At 45.6% G+C, this 19,165-nt stretch overlaps 1 protein-coding gene across 1 annotated transcript in view; it reads left to right on the forward strand.

The window, feature by feature from the left end:
• The first annotated feature begins 343 nt into the window (after positions 1-343).
• Positions 344-19,165, forward strand: part of ARHGAP15 (Rho GTPase activating protein 15) — a 413,180-nt gene continuing 394,358 nt past the window's right edge. Inside the window, exon 1 of the mRNA XM_038751348.1 lies at positions 344-504. Coding sequence (XP_038607276.1) covers positions 367-504 — 138 coding nt within the window. The 5' untranslated portion in view covers positions 344-366. The remainder of the gene's footprint in view (positions 505-19,165) is intronic.

The raw sequence follows: 19,165 nt of genomic DNA on the forward strand, positions 1-19,165 counted from the left end.
GAGAGCTTACTGTGTGCCGAGCACTGTACTAAGCACTTGGGAGAGTACAATATAACAATAAACAGACCTATTATCTCCTACATCGAGCCTAGGAGGTATTGAATCCCCATTTTACAGGTGAGATTATGGAGGCTCCAATTGGTTAAATGATCTGCCCTTGGGCCCACAGAAGACAAGCAGCAGAACTGGTATTAGAACCCTCCTCTCCTTACTCTCTCCTCCAAGGCCACGCTACCTCCCCTAGAGTTGTATAACCTTTGTACTCTGATTACCTGATAATCACCTAAGCATTTTTTCAGCATAATTTCTTTCTCTGTCTTCTCAGGGTAGCACTATACCATGCAGAGGCCAGCCGATGCCGGCGTCATGGCCTCGAAACCGATCCCTGCCCATCAGAGCTCGGGAGCCGTCCAGATGAGGATCAAAAACGCCAACAGCCACCATGACAGGCTGAGCCAAAGCAAATCCATGATCCTGTCTGATGGCGGCAAAGTCATTGAGCCAGTAAGTAGAATTCCGCCGAGTTTGGGGACATCCAGCCTTTCCCCAGTGAGGGGGGTTGTGTTCTTGCAAAACCCTGGGTTGAGGAAATCTGGCACTGTACTCTGCGTGTCAGACACCAACCTCACCGCCCCCGTGGGTATGTGCCCAGCCATTTCCCCACAGTGGCCTGGCAGAGCTGGGTGCATTAGAGATCTGGGGAAAAAGCTCTCGCTCATCTCATTTTCATTCATCCCTCTAACGCGATCAAGAAAACTACTTTCCAATGGCACGTTCTCTTCCGTCCTATAACCCTAACAACACCCCAGCTGGAAGAGGAGAACTGGCCTCCTTCCAGAGGAGTAGAGGGAGTTTGCCATCCTGATGAGTTCCTTGGACATGTTTTAAGGGACCCCAACGATCACGCCTCGGTGTCATGAAAGTAATGAGACACTGCGGCATGTGGTGCTTGGATTTCCTAAAACTGGGCGCCATATTGAAAAGCCAGAGGCTAACATTAGCTAATGTGATACCAAAATTCACACACACACGCGCGCGCACGCACACACACACACACACACACACCCCACAAAAAAGCAAATAAGAGCGCACCTTATCTCCAAATCTCCATATCTCCCAGGGGGCCAGATAGTGGGACGTATGCCGTTGATATCGGGAGAGCCGAAGGGAGCCGTGATTTCTCGGAAAGGGCTTCTTTTTCATTAGAAAGATGCGAAATAAAAGAGGTAGAGATTAACTCTAATGCCAATTGTGTCCCTGCCCCTGCACTCATCCTGCGCTCCTAAACAAACTGATGGGTATGAGTCTCCTTTGGTTAATTTTCTTCCATAATGGTGGTAACTTGCAGCTGCGGCCGTACGATGTTGCAAAATCGTTTCTGCCACGTTAGCCCCTCTTTTGAACTCCCGATCCATTTTGCTCTCACCGAGAGATCGAGGGAGAGAAATAAGGTACCCGGGGAAGGGCTCGGGTCTCCCGGCCCATCTCCCAATCACAGGGAGCTAATAATTGGGGGTTCCTTGAATCAGGCAAGCCCCCATGAAATATTCAGATCCCTATAATCGTGTTATTAAAGGGGATAAACTTGCCGGGAACTGTGTTACCGGTTGCTTTTCGTCTGCTTCCCTCTTTCCAAGTTCAACTGCAAAATTAACCCGCAGCAATTTCATCTCGGGAGCTGGAGAAATATATGATTTTAATCATCCTTGCTTCAGCTGACTAAGACAGATTTAGCACAGGGAAGCCAACTAGTAGGATTGTGCAGCAAGAAATATCTCCTTAGATCAAGGTGACTAATGAGAGGTTTGTTTCCGTGTATTTACTTTCTAATTTTGCAGTCACATCTGCTGAGATTTCATTCCAAACACGACAGTGGTTTGGGGTATTTTTTTTTGGGGGGGGAGGGAGGTTGTTCAGCCAGCTATAATGTTCCTCCACCCTGGACTGGTGACAGGTCTTTTTTTTTTTTGCCTTATATGAAGGGAAGTGCTGTAACGTGTTATCAGTGAGAACCATACCTTTGAAAAAGTTTAAAAGTTAAGTATATTTAATGATGCCGAACATATTTTATTGGCTGTGTTTAACAAAAGGCAATAGGCTGCAGTTGTTTTTGACAAGCATGAAAACATCACAGCGTGAGATTGCAAAAGGAATTATGTAGAGAAATTGCAAGTGATCCATCTCTCAATGAATTATCCACCTCAATAGCCTGCAGAACCCAGCTACCAATTAACACCTACTTTATTACATGTTGGGATGTACTTAATAACTTTCATGTGTTTATGCACTATTACCTTGACTGATGCCTCTTGTACAATTAGGCATAATTGGCATATCAATATGCAAAAGTTAAAAGGATTAACCCTCTTAAAACTAATGAGCATTTCTGTATCCAGCTGCTAAATGAGACAAAATTAGCATTTTTCACTTTTGGGTAGGATTTTATCATGCAGTTTCTCATTGTTGATATTACCTTGTTACATAACTTTAGTTTGGGGGTTTTAGGCTGGACCGTTCCCGAGGAAGAGTTTCCCGAAGTTAAATTAGGGCTAATTATCCTGCCTGGCGTCTCCGGCTCCAGTGGGCCCCACGGCACACGCCCATCCGAAGGGGGCGGGAATGTCGCTCTCCATTCGACGGACGGAGCGCGGAGCCCTTGGGAAGGGGGAGCTCAGGGCTGGGGTTGAGGGGAGAGGATGTGTTAATTTGGGAAGCAAATCTGTTTTGGGGTCGTGCCTTGAAACCTCCCTGGGGCACGAACTTCCTTGCCCTCTCTGTTCTTTTCATCTCTATTTTGCCGGGCAAAGTTTCCTGATGCGATATTGACAGGATGAGAAGTATTTTGGCATATTTATCCCAACACGCCTCTTCAAAGTGCTTTGCCAGAGTCAAACAGAGAGGCCCATTCTTCCAATTTGGGGAAGCAAGGAAGACTGGGAGAGCAGTGGGTTGCTGGGGCTGGGTGGAACGGATCTCCCTTGCACGGTACATAGGGGTCACGATGCTTCGATCGAGCAATCAGTCGATGGTTGATCAGTCAGTCATTGGTATATACTTTAGCTTACTGTGTGCAGAACACTGTACTAGGTGCTTGGGAGAGTACAAAACAACAGAAGTGGCTGAAACATTCCCTGCCCACAGCAGGCTTACAGTCTAGAGGGTCTTTATTGAGTGTTGAGTAGTGCAGGCTCAAGTTTGGATCGGATTTGATTTTGAGATCAGCAAGATTTCCATATGTGAGGAGTCTGACCCTCCCGAGCAGTCGTCAGAATGCGTTTTGGTATGTACTCTTTTGGAAATAATAATTATGGTATCTGTTAAGCACCTACTATGTGCCAGGCCCTGTACTTAGCACTTGGGTGGATACAGGTGAATTGAGTTGGACAAAATCCCTGTCCCTTGTGGGGCTCACAATTTCAACCCCAGTTTTGCAGATGGGGTAAACTGAGGCACAGAGCAGTGAAGTGACTCGGCCAAGGTCACATAGCAGAAAAGTGGTGGAGCCAGGATTAGAACCCATGACCCATGCTTTCTCCACTATGCCATGCTGCTACTTAGAAAGAGCCCAGGCCCGGGAGTCGGAGGACCTGGGTTCTAATCCTGGCTCCACCACTTGTCTGCTGTGTGACCTTGGCCAAGTCACTTCACTTCTTTGGGCATCACTGATGTCATCGGTGAAATGGGGGGGGAAACACTTGTTCACCCTCCCTCGTAGACAGTGAACCCCCTTTGGGATAGGGGGATGTGTTTGATCTTCTATTAATATTGAATTAGCTCCTGAACTAAGAACAATGTTTGGCACATGGTAAGAACTTAACAAATGGCACAATTATAATTCTTGGTCTCCAACACAGTTGCTTTTGATTCAAAACTCCTTTTCCCAGCATGGCAATCCAAAGACTTGGAAGTGCCTGGCAGCTTTTATTCACAGTGGCCCCTCATGATCTGCAGGTATGGGTGATACCAACTGAATCTGTGTCAGGGCATGGAGAGGGAATTGATTTTTCACTTAAACACTGTCTACATGGAGCTGGAAATCAATAGCCAGCATGTTTTTACTCTTACCTAAAATGTCATTTAAGGGAAACTCAAACAGGAAAAAAACCCAGCTCTTTTATCAGTTTTCCCTTTCTTATTGTATTGCAGGCTTTCTTAAAATGGGGATTAAATACGTGTTCTCCCTCCTACTTAAGACAGTGAGCCCCATGTGTGACAGGGACTGTGTCTGACCTAATTAAACTGTACATATCCTAGTGCTTAGAACAGCATTGGACATATAGTAAGTGCTTAACAAATATCATTTTTTTTAAAGAATGCAATGGCTCTTTGGCTTCCTAGATCCAAAAGAATTCTGTTCCTTTGGGTCAATATTTTTCCTACACTAAGCTCTCCTATCTGGAATCAGGAGTTTAGGGCAAGTTCAGAGACTCACCTCAGCAATCTGGATGGGAACTATCGTGACTAGCATTTATTATCATTATTGCTATTTATTATCTTGTGGTTATCATTATAATAACAATAACAATAATGGTTATTGTTACTACTGTTGATTTTTTTCCTAGTGATGTGTCATTTTCTTATTGCTGTTGCTATTATTTCTTGCATCTGCCAAGTGCTTATTTGATTTAAAGTATTGCACTAAGTGCAGGAAACCTTTTCTTTGACACAGGCTGAGTTCTCAGAGAGGACATTCGAAGGAAGAGTGAAATAAACTCATCGTTCAGCAGGACCACTGCCTGTATTTAATACAGGCACACACACAAACACACATACACACACACCACTCCATAGATAGTGAGAATTTCCACCTCTTATGCTCATCTCTACCACACATGCTCCACCAAATACGATTCCAATGGCAACCTGCCTTTCTGACCGAGACTCAGAATTAGGTTTCAGTTTTCCCAAAACGGGAATGCCTTCCGTGTTCTTTTCGCTCCCACTCAACAGACTGGGTCGGTTTACTCATCTCTCCGAGAACGTTACAGGGAAAATGGAAAACAATCTTCTTTTGTTTCTTACTCCAGTGATCGGAGCACCCTTGCCAAAAGATATGACTAGCCAAAAAGGCAGGCATAAAAATCGCTCAAAATACAAGCCTTCTGTCGGGCAGAAGTTCTCAGAAATATTATGAAATGGCTGGGCACGTCAGCATTTCCTTCCAACCACGCTCAGAGTCAAGTTTGAGGCTTTGTTGGTGTAAATGGTCTTGCAGTGGATCTTGATATTTAATTAAAATGACACTAAACCCCCTTGAATTGATAGGAGTTGGCATCTCCAACAAAGGTAATTGCCTGTATTGGTTTCGTACAAAAATAGAACTGCTTGGAAAAATATGCTGCCAACACAAACTCTGGACCCCATTTATAGATCAATATGCAAAAACCATTGATCAGGAGGGCGAGGGACCCCACAGTGCTTTGTCTGGTTATCTTGTTTTTTCTCCCCCCATTAGGGTTTACGGGATTGAGGGTTTCTTAAATATTTTGACTTCTTCATAAATATATTTATCTGTTGCCGGTTAATTAAATGAGAGTCTGCAGCTATTTCTCAAATTGTTTTTAGTTCATGATTCCCTTTTATTGTCAGAAATAGTTTGATCTGAAGATGGATTTAGTTTTCTCCTGCATCAAGATGAGGGACGCTTATTTTTAAGCGCTGCATTTAGTGTAAAATGCCACTCCTTCTAATCTCTTGGAAAGAAATGCAAACTGACATTCTTCTCTCTCTGAGCATCTTTATTAAGCGAACATTTTCGGCACTCAGCGTAGCTTCCTCTGCCGGCATCTCGCCGCTAATATTATTCCCGAGCTCTGATCTTGGATGATTTCATCAGCTGGACGCCTCTTCATCCTTTCTGGCCGAATATGCACACGGTGCCATTGATGTCCCGCAGCAGAGGTCGGATGATAACACATAAATGCCACCAATGAAAGAAACAGATCATCTGAAGTGATCCAGTGATCTGGACAACAAAGTAATTTGAGTTCTTTTTCTCCGATGGGAGACATTTCATTTGAATTACCCTCATGCATCTCGCTCCACAGCTAAATCTTTCTAATCTCCTTCATGTAAGGATGGTGTTTCGCTCCTAATGTCTGCTGGTCTGGAGGAGATGGCCTGTGTGTAAGCCATTTTGGTTTACAAGGAAGAACAGCGGCATGGCTCAGTGGAAAGAGCCCGGGCTTTGGAGTCAGAGGTCATGGGTTCAAGACCCGGCTCCGCCAATTATCAGCTGTGTGACTTTGGGCAAGTCACAACTTCTCTGTGCCTCAGTTACCTCTTCTGTAAAATGGGGATTAAGACTGTGAGCCCCCCATGGGACAACCTGATCACCTTGTAATCTCCCCAGTGCTTAGAACAGTGCTTTGAGCACTTAATAAATGCCATAAAAAAACACCAAAGGGTCTTGGATTAAAGTTCAATATAGACCCAAAGCCCCAGATAGCCCTGTGCACAACATCTCCTCTACTGCTTTTCTCAGGGCCACTGAGAAGTCAGGTTTCATGCCGGAAAATGTAGGTGAGGCCCGTGGAGATTTAGGGATGCATTTTTCAATGTGATATTTCTGGCACCAAGTGTCCACCCAATGGAGCACTAAAGAAAGGGGGAGGGTTGGGTTTCCTTGAGCCACTGCCCACATCCAAGCTGAGCTGACTTTGATTTTCGGGGCTGGAAGGGTGGGGTTTTCATTAATTCGATCATATTTATTGAGTTCTTTCTGTGTGCAAAGCTCTGTACTAAGCCCGGGATTTCCCCCCCAGCAGAGTGCGGAAAAGGTAAATGAGGCGAAGTGGGTCCCTAGCCAGAGTTTTCGATGTCAGCCTGAGAGTAGTGTGACCCAGAAGGAGAAAGGATCAGAAACCTCCAGTGATTTTTTTTTTTTTTTTTTTTGGTTTGTCTGTTCTTTCTCCGGTCCTTGCAATGGCTCATCCGCTCAGTATCCCAAAAGCTTTACTCTTCCTCCTCCCAAGCTTCAACTGGCCTTGACCAAGGTTCTGAAAGTTTGCTCCTTCAATTTCCAGCCCTGAACTTCAAAAGAAAGCCACTGGCCTGCCAAAGAGGTTGTCAGCTCTGCCTACTTAGTTTAACTCGAATACCGCTCGATGCGTTTCTAATTCACTCACGATTCGACGTGGCCACCGACGTACGGAAGATACATTTTTTTAAAGTTAGCCCCCTGATTACTAATTTGAATCCCAAACTCTAACCTTGTTAGCATCTGGACTTATTTCCATAATAACAACCCCTTCAGAACCTACAAAGTAATGAATAATTGACAACAAATGAAATGTTTTGATAGTTGTCGGCACAAAGCATGTTTAATGTTTTGTGTTGCTTCCTAGCTAATTATGTAGATGACACATTTGTCAGACCTTGACTGCCATTAGAAACGTGTTTCCAGAGGGGAGAAAAACAGGCTATTCATAGAGTAATTAACTAGAATGCTCAATGACCTGTGAGAGATTCAAATAGCTGCCAGTTCAGACATTGTTTTGTTACAGAAGCAGAGGGGTAATTAAAATTCCAAATTGCAGTGCGATGATGGAACATTTGTTTGTTGACAGTATACTCTTACTCTAGTTTGTTAATTCTTTTTTAAATTGCTTCTAATCCATTTTATAGCTTTAGGAGCTCCGTCTTTGGATTTACTGACAACTAATATTATGGTAAATTGTTCTTCCACGGAGGGCTTGGGTGCGGCAGCTTTGCGGGGGTATGGGGTGGGTGATCTTCTCCCCACTCTGGCCTGGTGGTTCAGTGACCCCCGAAGCCTGCAGAGTGGGCAACCCTTATCGCCCTAAGAGGGGGTCTGATGGGGGCCGGGGCCACTGAGTTGCAGAGGAGGCCGTACGATGTGGTGGTAGTTTGGTACTGACCACTCAGATGCTTGGGGAGGGGGACCGTTTCCTCAAAAGGGGGAACTATAGCATCCCCTCTCCTTGCCCCTGAGTGATGAAAGATCCCAGGAAAGGTCCTGAGGGGATTTCCTGGAGAGGTCGAGGATTCCCAAAGGCAGCCGGGCCTGTAGACCTCTCAGAAATCAAACTGCCCCGACTTGATGGCCTCCCTTCTCAGTGCACCTGAGGTCCATTTGCCAACCCACGGCTCTCCAGGCCCCCCTCTGGGCCCGGAGAACTATCGACCGCACTTTGCCAAAAGGGAGAATCTGCTTTTGTTAAAAAGACCTGACAGAAGGATCCTGATGGCCGATCCAGGGATGCTGACAGAGGCAGAGAGCGCGCGCCTGTTCCGCTGAAGATGCTGTCAGCTAGGATTGATTTCCCCTCTCCGCGTGCACAGAAAGGGCCCGGTCATACGCTGAACCCTCCTCGCCTTCCCTTGTCATCTCGCGGCGAGGATCAAGAGGAGATGAGCTGAAAATAGCTAGGCACTGACCTTGAACTTGCCAGAAAAGTGAGAAGTGACAGTGGAGTTTTCGGTGCAAGGGCTGGAGGCAGGAGACTCTGGTGTTGAGTTCACTGCAGCAGCACAAGGGGGCAGAGCGGTACTGTGTTAAAAATCACAGGTGACAGAGGCTTGCCACTTGCATGGAACACGCTTCCGACACAGCAGAGTTGGGCTCCTTCGGCCCAGTCATTGACATCCACCTGCATAGAGTTGGCCATCTCACCCCAAGCCCTCTTATCGGCCTCCGCGTCCCCCTGCACTTTGCTCGGGTTTTCGATGTACCACTGATCGATCGATCGATCGATTGGCAATGCCGTCCCCGGTTGACGCAACCCTGGGGAGCCCCTTGAGTTAACAGGGTAGCCCCCACTCAGGATCCAAGAATCACGGGGGAGAGGTCTGGGGTTGGGGGGCTCGGGGAACCCCACTGAAAGTTTTGTTTCAGTGCAGTGTTAATGCTGGGGTTTCCCTGCAGAAGCAGAGTGCGTTTAGTAGTTTTCCTCCTATCAATCAATCAATCAGTGGTATTTATCAAAATCTTACTGTACAGAACACTGAACCAAGCTCTTGGGAGAGTACAAAGTGATAGAGTTGGTAGACACGACCCCTGCCTAAAAGGGAAATAGCATGGCCCCCCCAACCTCCCCGCCTTACCCCCTTCCCCTCCCCACAGCACCTGTATATATGTGTATATGTTTGTACATATTTATTACTCTATTTTATTTGTACATGTTTATTCTAATTATTTTATTTTGTTAATATGTTTTGTTTTGTTCTCTGTCTCCCCCTTCTAGACTGTGAGCCCATTGTTCGGTAGGGACCATCTCTATATATTGCCAACTTGTACTTCCCAAGTGCTTAGTACAGTGCTCTGCACACAGTAAGCACTAAAGAAATACGATTGAATGAATGAATGAATGGCTTAGTGGAAAGAGCATGGGCCTGGGAGCTGGAGGAACTGGGTTCTAATTCCAGCTCTGTTACTTGATTGCTGTGTGACCTTGGGCAAGTCACTGAACTTCTCTGGGTCCCAGTTACCTCATTTGTAAAATGCAGATTGAAACCTCTTCCCTCCGACATAGACTGCGAACCCCATAAGGACAGGGATTGTGTTCAAACTTATTATTTTGTATTTACCCCGGTGCTTAGGACAGTGTCTGGCACATATTAAGTGCTTAACAATTACCACAAAACAGGAGCCTACAGTCTAGAGGGGGAGATGGACACTAAAATAGATTACAGGTGCTCAAAAAATATGATTGAAAGAATGAATGAATTACAGAGAGGAGAACTAGTAGTAGTAATAGTAATAACTGGGGTATTTGTTAAGCACTCTACTATATGTCAAGCACTGTACTAAGCACAGCAGTAAATACAAAATAATCAAGTCCCACGTGGGGGCTCACAGTCTGAGTAGGAGGGATAAAAGGAATTCTCCCTATTTTGCATTCATTCATTTGATCATATTTATTGAGCACTTACTGTGCGCAGAGCACTGTACTAAGATGAGAGAACTGAGGCCCAGAGAAGTGAAGTTACCTGCCCAAGGTCACACAGCAGACAAGAGGTGGAGACAGAATTAGAACCCACATCCTCTGACTCCCACCAGGCATGAGGACACCACCTGCTCTAGACGGTCAACTCCTTAAGGGCAAGGATCAAATGTACCAAATCTATCGTGTGGTACTCTATCATCATCATCATCAATCGTATTTATTGAGCACTTACTATGTGCAGAGCACTGTACTAAGCACTTGGGAAGTACAAATTGGCAACATATAGAGACAGTCCCTACCCAACAGTGGGCTCACAGTCTATGAGGCACTACAGACAGTGCTCTGCATATAGTAAGCACTCAGTAAATACCATTGATAAAACAGCATACCACAAAGCAAAGAGTTCACATATGAAATATCAAGGTGTTTTTCACACAGAATAATAATAATAATAATGATGGCATTTATTAAGCGCTTACTATGTGCAAAGCACTGTTCTAAGTGCTGGAGAGGTTACAAGGAGATCAGGTTGTCTCACGGGGGGTGCTCACAATCTTGATCCCCATTTTACAAATGAGGGAACTGAAGCACAGAGAAGTTAAGTGACTTGCCCAAAGTCACACAACTGACAACTGGTGGAGCTGGGATTCGAACTCATGACCCCTGACTCCAAAGCCCATGCTCTTTCCACTGAGCCACGCTGCAGCATTGTGTGTGAAGCTCACGCAGGAGTGCATGTCTGAAAAGGTCCATATTGTGTCCCACAGTGTTCACACACACACTCTCTCTCTCTCTCTCTGTCTCTCTCAATCAATCAATCAATCAATCAATCGTATTGAGCACTTACTATGTGCAGAGCACTGTACTAAGCGCTTGGGAAGTACAAATTGGCAACATATAGAGACAGTCCCTACCCAACAGAGGGGGTAAATATGATTGGGGAATCGAAGATAAGAGGGAATGAGGCCTGTTGAGTTTTTTAAAGTATGCTAGTTGCCCAAGTCGAGCCAGGAAGTTGGCTTTTCCTGAACTAAAGAAGGTAAGATAATGATAATAATAATAATAATTGGGGCCTATGTTAAGTGCTTACTATATGCTAAGCACTGTATTAACCATTGGGGTAGATATAAGATAATCAGGTCAGACACAGTCCCCGTCCCACATGGGGATCAGAGTGTAAAGGGGAAAGAGAACAGATATTGCAACTAAACTATAAGGTCCTTGTGGGCAGGGATTATGTCTTCCAACTATTATATTGATGATAATGATGATGGTATTTCTCAGTCACTTACTATGTGCCAAGCACTGTTCTAAGCACTGGTGGGGGTTACAAGGTAAACGGGTTGTCCCACTTGGGGCTCACAGTCTTAATACCCATTTTACAGGTGAGGGAACTAAGATACAGAGAAGTTAAGTGACTTGCCCAAAGTCACACAACTGACAAGTGGCTGAGCTGGGATTAGAACCCATTACCTCTGACTCCCAAGCCCGGGCTCTTTCCATTGAGCCATGCTGCTTCTTTATTGTATTCTCCCAAACAATACAGAGCTCAGCACGTGAGAAGCAGCATGGTTTGGTGGAAAGAGCCCGGGCTTTGGAGTCAGAGGTCATGGGTTCAAATCCCGGCTCCACCAATTGTCAGCTGTGTGACTTTGGGCAAGTCACTTAGCTTCTCTGTGCCTCAGTTACTTCATCTGTACAATGGGGATTAAGACTGTGAGCCCCCCTGTGGGACAACCTGATCACCTTGTAACCTCCCCAGCACTTAGAACAGTGCTTTGTGCACAGAAAACACTTAATAAATGCCATCATTATCATTATTATAATAAGTGCTGCTCAATAAACTGATCCCCATTTTGCAAATGCTCAACTGTTTAATGGGGATTCGATACCTGTTCTCCCTACTACTTAGACCGTGAGCCCCATGGAGGACAGGGACTGTGTCCAACTTGATTACCTTGTATCTATCCCAGCACTTATAGCAGCGTTTAACACATTGAAGTGCCTAACAACTACCAACGGGAAAAAAGAAAAAAAAAACTGCACCCAGTCCCTGTCCCCCATGGGACTCCCAGTCTAAGAAAGAGGGAGAGCAACAATCTTCTATGCTTTTCATTGATGAGGAGGCCACACCACTGGGAGCAGAACCCAGGTCTCCTGACACCAAGACCCACGCTATTTCCCTGAGGCCACACTGCCTTCACCTGCTCTTTGCCAAGAACTCTTCGACACGAAGCACTGTGGAGAAGCAGGGAGTTATGATGACACTGGAAGTTGTCCCAGCCTCTCTGGGTCATGTGAGACCCACTCTCTCTCCACAGGCTAAAAGCAAACCTTGCTTTTTGAAATTACCAGTGAGATGGGACATTTGTCTCCTTGCATTGAACTCCTCTACTTCATATCTTGCAGCCTGGAGTGACCCCGGGCAGTGTGACAGGCGCAGTCAGGAAAACATCAGCCTCGTGTGCTCGGTTCCCAGTTCCACCACACTTTCTGTCTCTGGGGTCATGCCAACTTCATTTTCATGATTATGATGATTATTATGGTATTGGTTGCTCTGGGTCAAGCACTGTGCTAAGCACCTAAGGAGAGACAAGGTAATCAGATTGAGCCCAGTCCCAGTCCCCCCACGGGGCTCACAGTCTAAGAGGGAAGGAGAGCTGTGATCTTCTCCCCATTTTACAGAAGAGAAAGTCACACAGCTAAGAGGTGAACCCAGGTCTCCCGACTCCCATCTGGGGTTGTTACAAGTTAATGGGGTTGGACATAATCAATCAATCAATCACATTTCTTGAGTGCTCTGTGTGGAGAGCACTGTATTAAGTGCTTGGGAGAGTACAATATGACAACATGACAGAGTTTGTACACATTCCCTGCCCACAATGAGCTTATGGCCTAGAAGGGAAGACAGACATAAATATAAATAAATAATCATAATAATAATGATGGTATTTGTTAAGTGCTTACTATGTGCCAAGCACTGTTCTAAGTGCTGGAGTAGATACAAGATAATCAGGTTGTCCCATGTGGGGCTCACAGTCTTAATTCCCATGTTACAGATGAGGCAACTGAGGCACAGAGAAGTTAAGTGATGTGCCCAAGGTCACACAGCTGACAAGTGGTGGATCTGGGATTAGAACTCACAACCTCTGACTCCCAAGCCCACGTTTTTTCCACTGCTCCATGCTGCTGCTCATTTTGCAAATGAGGGAACTTTTTTTTGGTATTTGTTAAGCGCTTACTGTTCTAAGCGCTGGGGAGGTTACAAGATAATCAGGTTGTCCCACGTGGGGCTCACAGTCTTAATTCCCATTTTACAGATGAGGCAACTGAGGCACAGAGAAGTTAAGTGACTTGCCCAAGGTCACACAGCAGACAAGTGGCGGAGCCGGGATTAGAACTCACAACCTCTGACTCCCAAGCCCACACTGCTTCCACTGAGCCATGCTGCTTCCAACAGCATGGAACCAAATGAATTATGGTTATGGATATAAGTGTTCTGGGGCTTGGGATGCAATAGATAAAGGGAGCAAATCTGGGTGACGCTGAAGGGAGTGGAAGAGGAAATGAATACTTAGTCAGGGAAGGCCTCTTGGAGGAGATGTGCCTTCGATAAGGCTTTGAAGGTGGGGAGAGTAATTGTCTGTCAGATATGAAGAGGGAGAGCATTCCAGGAAGAGGCGGGACGTGGGTGAGAGGTTGACGGTGAGATAGACGCGGTACAGCGAGTAGGTTGGCATTACAGCAGCAAAGTGTCCCTGTCCCACACGAGGCTCACAGTCTAAGAAGGAGACTTCGACTCCCCGTTTTACAGATGAGGAAACTGAAGCCCAGAGAAGCCAAGAGACCTGCCTAAGGTCACTCAGCAGGCAACCGGCAGAGCCGAGTCTAGAACCCAGGTCCTCCTATTCCCAGGCCAGTGCTCTTTTCACTAGGCCACACTGCTTCACTTCATCTCTAAGAGTAACTCTGTCCAGTTTTTTACAAAAAACAAATGTCCGAGCCATCTTAAAAATCTCCTTCTGAAAGACCGCAAGCAGTAACCATCCGCTGGGCACATGGAGCTCAGGTTAGGCCGACAAATAATTAATAAGCTGGGTAGCAATGTTGACGATAAAGTGTTATCCGTCTGCTATCTGATCCATCTCTCTGAGGGGCTCCACCTATGGAATCCGCACCGTCTCTGGCTAACCTTGTCAGGCAACTTCCGCCCTCCGCCATGAATTATTGACAGGGATAATTCTGATACCGTGCTGTGAAATGTCTAGGGTAGGGCTCTCTTTCTTAGCCGCTCTCCCCTCCACGGTCCCGGATTTAATTCTTGACATCCCTTTCCTTACCTTTCTTCCTTGCCTAATCTTATTGATTCCCTCCCCCCTCCCCTTTACTGCTTCCCCTCCTCCTCCTCCACCTTGTTGTCCTCCTCATCATCCACTTTCTCTTCCTGTTTCTCCTCCCATTTCTCCCGCTCCTCTGACACATTCTTCTTCCCTCCTTGCCTGCCTTTCCCTCAGCTCACTCTTCTCTTGATCACTAGCCCTGCAAAGTCACACCCTCCCCTGGCCATTTTAGTTGGCAGGACCCTCTCTCCCCTGATGGGAAACGTTGTCTTCTGGACTTTCACATCCTTCTTCAGGTTTCTGGGTGCCCACAGGTAAATCCTGTGGTCATCCCAGAGAGTATAATCTCTCGGTGAAAGAAGCCTCGGCTATATTCACCATTTGTTTCAACCTTTAGCATGATTACTGGATTCTTCTTTTAAGGATGGGTGGAATGGGTGGAAAATGCCCTTCCCTTGGCCTTTTGTGCAACAATGGGCAACTAGGTTCTGACTTTCTCAGTCAAATGATGCAACATTCTCAGCTACCAGAGGATTGTCCTAGTCGAAAGAGTATAGCCCTCGGAGTCAAGAGACACGGGTTCTAGTCTTGGCTCCGCCATTTGCCTGATGTGTGACCTTGGGCAAGTTACTAAATTACTTCACTTCTGTGAGCCTCAGTTTCCTCATCTGCAAAATGGGGTTTCCACACCTGTTCTCCTTCCCACTTGCACTGTTATCAGTTCTCTTATCTGCCAAAAGGGGATTCAATATCTGTTCTCCCTCCTACTTAGACTGTGAGCCCCCTATGAGACCTGATTAACTTGTATCGATACCAGCGCTTAGTACAGTGCTTGGCACATAGTAAGCATTCATTCATTCATTCAATCGTATTTATTGAGCGCTGACTGTGTGCACAGCACTGTACTAAGCGCTTGGGAAGTCCAAGTTGGCAACATATAGAGACGGTCCCTACCCAACAGTGGGCTCACAGTCTAGAAGGGGGAGACAGAGAACAAAACAAAACATATTAACCAAATAAAATGAATAGAAGCACTTAACAAATACCAGTATTGACTGCCTCCAGAAGAGAAAGCACTGTAGCAAGCTTTTGGGGAAATGCAAAAGGAGCCAAGCACATGTTGCCTGCCCTCAAGAAGTTTACAGTCTACCAAAGTAAGCCCCAGAGCAGAGAGCAAGAGATGTCCAGAGAGGCAGAAGGCTCTTGAGAATAGGCAATGTGAACCAATGGATAGAGCACAGGACTGGCAATCTGGTGAGCTCCACCACTAGCCTGCTGTGTAACTGAGAGCAAGTCACTCAGCCTCTCTGGGCCCTACTGAGAGCTCACCTCCTCCAGGAGGCCTTCCCAGACTGAGCCCCCTCCGTCCTCTCCCCCTCCTTCCCCTCTCCATTCCCCCCGCCTTACCTCCTTCCCCTCCCCACAGCACCTGTATATATGTATGTATGTTTGTATGTATTTATTACTCTAGTTATTTATTTTATTTGTACATATTTATTCTATTTATTTTATTTTGTTAATATGTTTTGTTTTGTTCTCTGTCTCCCCCTTCTAGACTGTGAGCCCACTGCTGGGTAGGGACCGTCTCTATATGTTGCCAACTTGTACTTCCCAAGCACTTAGTACAGTGCTCTGCACACAGTAAGCGCTCAATAAATACGATTGAATGAATGAATAATAATAATGATAATCACAATATGTGTTAAGTGCTTACAATGTGCCAAGCACCGTGCTAAGTGCTGGGGTAAATACAAGATCATCAGGTCCTACATGGGGCTCAGAGTTTAATTTTATGGGAGAGCAGAGATTGAATCCCCTGACTAGCTCCCGTTATTCATTCCCCTTCCCAGCCCCACAGCACTTATGTATATATCTGTAATTTATTTATGAATATTAATATCTGTCTTCTCCTCTAGACTATAAGCTTGTTGTGGGCAGAGAATGTGCCTGTTTATTGTTATATTGTAGTCTCCCAAGCACTAAGTACAGTGCTCTGCACACAGTAAGTGCTCAGTAAATATGATTGAATGAAACGGGCAGCAGTGGGCTTGATTCAACCCCCATGTTTGACTTCTGCGAGGAGAGAGTTCTGTGCTAATACAATCCAGAAAATGCATCGCTATCTAGCCTTCTTCCCAGTTTCACTCTACTGGATCATATTCCCTTCCCTTTCCGAGTCTTTGACTCCCAATATTGCCTCGAAAGGCCCGAACCGCCGATGATTCTATCACTCCCCTCTGCGTTCATCACCGAGTTCCCTCCCACCGTCACCTTCCCTATGAGCTTGCTGCCCTCCTCTCTCCTTGGTTTGTGTCCTCCTTTGTACCTGGTGGATTCGATATTTCATTAATTTGTAAGACCGAGTCTGCCAGACTCCCTACGGCTGCAGTTATTAAGGCTGAGGCTGAAATGATATCTCTCATATTGATCTCCAACCAGAAGCTCTCCTCCAAAGCTTTGTTTCGCATTAAAGCCGCTAATGATTGCCTCCACCAAATGAGCAGCTTAATAGTCACAAAAAGTTAAAACGAAAAGACTTTGATTGTCCCTTTTGATAGAGTTGCCTCCCAGCAGCTCTGAGCTCCAAGACGGGCCACCAACCTTCTCGTTTCAATAAAAAAAGGAAACATCAAAGCCAACAATGGTGTTCTTCTCCAAATCGACTTTTTACCGAGGAATTAATTTTTAAAAAATGTTTTCTTGGTACTGTCACAATCCTTTCCCTTGCTGCAGGATAAATCTTCCTCCTTTGTTTGACCTTACTATTTCTTTTGGAATGCCTCGGGGAGGGATGGGGCTGCCTTGAAAGAGAGAGGGATTTGGTCCTCTTTGAGGATTTGATGCCGGAATTGGCCACAGTTCTGCCGAGGAGGCCCTCCTGCCTCTTGAGCTCCTTCTCTCTCTCCTCCTGAAGACACGGAGGGGCCAAGCTCAGCGATTCTATCCTCCTCTCCCATCCTCCCAGACAAATGAGCATAATGACTCTATAATGGGGCCTTTTCCCAAGCTCAGTGGATCCTGGAACTATATTAATGGCATTTTGGTAATGGATCCACCGGGAAAAATCGCTCTGGGTCGTCACTGGTCACATTCACATCCCTCACTCAGCTGCAAATTCTAACAGCACCACGGAGACACTCCCGCTCCAAGTTTTAAATCAACTTCCGACGGCCGGCAAGTGGATCTTGCAGGGGAATTCCCGGGGCACTGTTGAGATGGACATCACGCTGTTGTTGCCCGGCCCCTTGATTAGGGGATGCCTCAGAAGCATCATATAGGCTTTGGGAGCGGGGGCAATGGGTTTGGGACCAAGCCATTCAGCATGGACGGAAAAGGCGGTCAGTCCATCAGTCAGTCAATCATATTTACTGAGCACTTACTGTGTGCAGAGAACTGTACTAAGTGCTTGGGAGAGTAGAATATAACAATAAAACAGATGCACCTCCTGCCCACAACAACCTTACAGTCTCTGTAGGGTGGTAGAAACGTTAGCAATGCCTCTGGCATTCGGTTATTCCCAGCAAACCCACAGAGAAGATCGTCTATTCTTCAGTCTGCTCCGATGGAAACTACCAAATGGGTATTGACAAAATAAGACAATCAAAATCAATTCATTGATTGGTCAAACAGTTATACCTATAATAACTGTGGTATTGTTAAGTGTTTACTAGGCCCCGCGTGGGGCTCAGCGTCTAAGTAGGAGGGAGAATAGGGATTGAATCCCCTTTTGCAGATGAGGGAACTGAGTCATGGAGAAGTGAAGCAACTTGCCCTAGTTTATCAGACAGACAAGTGGCAGATCTGGGATTAGAACCCAGGTCCCAGGCAGGTGCCCTTTCACTAGACCACACTGTTTCTCACTTCTACTTATATATTTAGTTGTTGAAGATGGGCATTATTAAATTCTCAAGGGCTACAGATGGCTGGTGGGTTAAAACACTTTGGGGCCAGGGGGTGGGTATTGTGAATGCATCAGGGAAGGCTTGCTGGAGGAGGTGGGATTGTAAGTGCGAGCCCACTGTTGGGTAGGGACCGTCTCTATATGTTGCCAACTTGTACTTCCCAAGCACTTAGTACAGTGCTCTTCACACAGTAAGTGCTCAATAAATACAATTGATCGATTGATTGATTGATGACTTACATATAGTTCCACCTAGCATCCTGCTGCCACGATCGGAGAAAGAATTCTTGACTGGTTGGAGCATTGGCTTGACTATAACCAGTAATGATGCTGCTTTTATGCCCTCATGTTTTTGCCAATTTAGACTCAGAGTTTGTGTTTCAGAATTAATCAATTCATGAATGGTATATATTGCGCATTTACTGTATGCAGAGCACTGTACTAAGTATTCGGGAAAGTGTTATGCAACAGAGTTGGTAGCGAGGCTCTCTTCCCACAAGGAGCTTACAGTCGAGATTGGGAGACAGATGTTAATACAAGCCAATAAATTATGGATATGAACTTAAATGCTGTAGGGTGAGGTGAATATCAAGAGCTCAAAGCATGAAGATCCAAGAGAATAGGTGAGGCAGAAAGGAGAGGGTGTTGGGGAAAAGAGGGCTTACTCGGGGAAAGCCTCTGGGAGGATTATTTATGATTCATTCATTCAATCATATTTATTGAGCGCTTATTGTGTGCAGAGCATTGTACTAAGCGCTTTATGATTTCTTTGTATCCAAGCTCACTGATCAGGCCTTAAAGAGAGAGTTGTTCATTCAACTTCTTCAATATTCGTTCTCCCTCCTACTTAGACTATGAACCTCGTGTAAGACAGAGACTGTGTCTGACCTGATTATTGCGTATCTGCCCCAGTGCTTAGTATACTGCTTGGCACCTAGTAAGAGTTCAACAAATCTAATGCTAATAATAATAATTACAATAATAAATAACAACAACAAAAATAATAATACAAGGGG

The sequence above is a fragment of the Tachyglossus aculeatus genome, chromosome 9 (genome assembly GCF_015852505.1).
Source record: "Tachyglossus aculeatus isolate mTacAcu1 chromosome 9, mTacAcu1.pri, whole genome shotgun sequence".
Taxonomy (NCBI): Eukaryota; Metazoa; Chordata; class Mammalia; order Monotremata; family Tachyglossidae; genus Tachyglossus; species Tachyglossus aculeatus.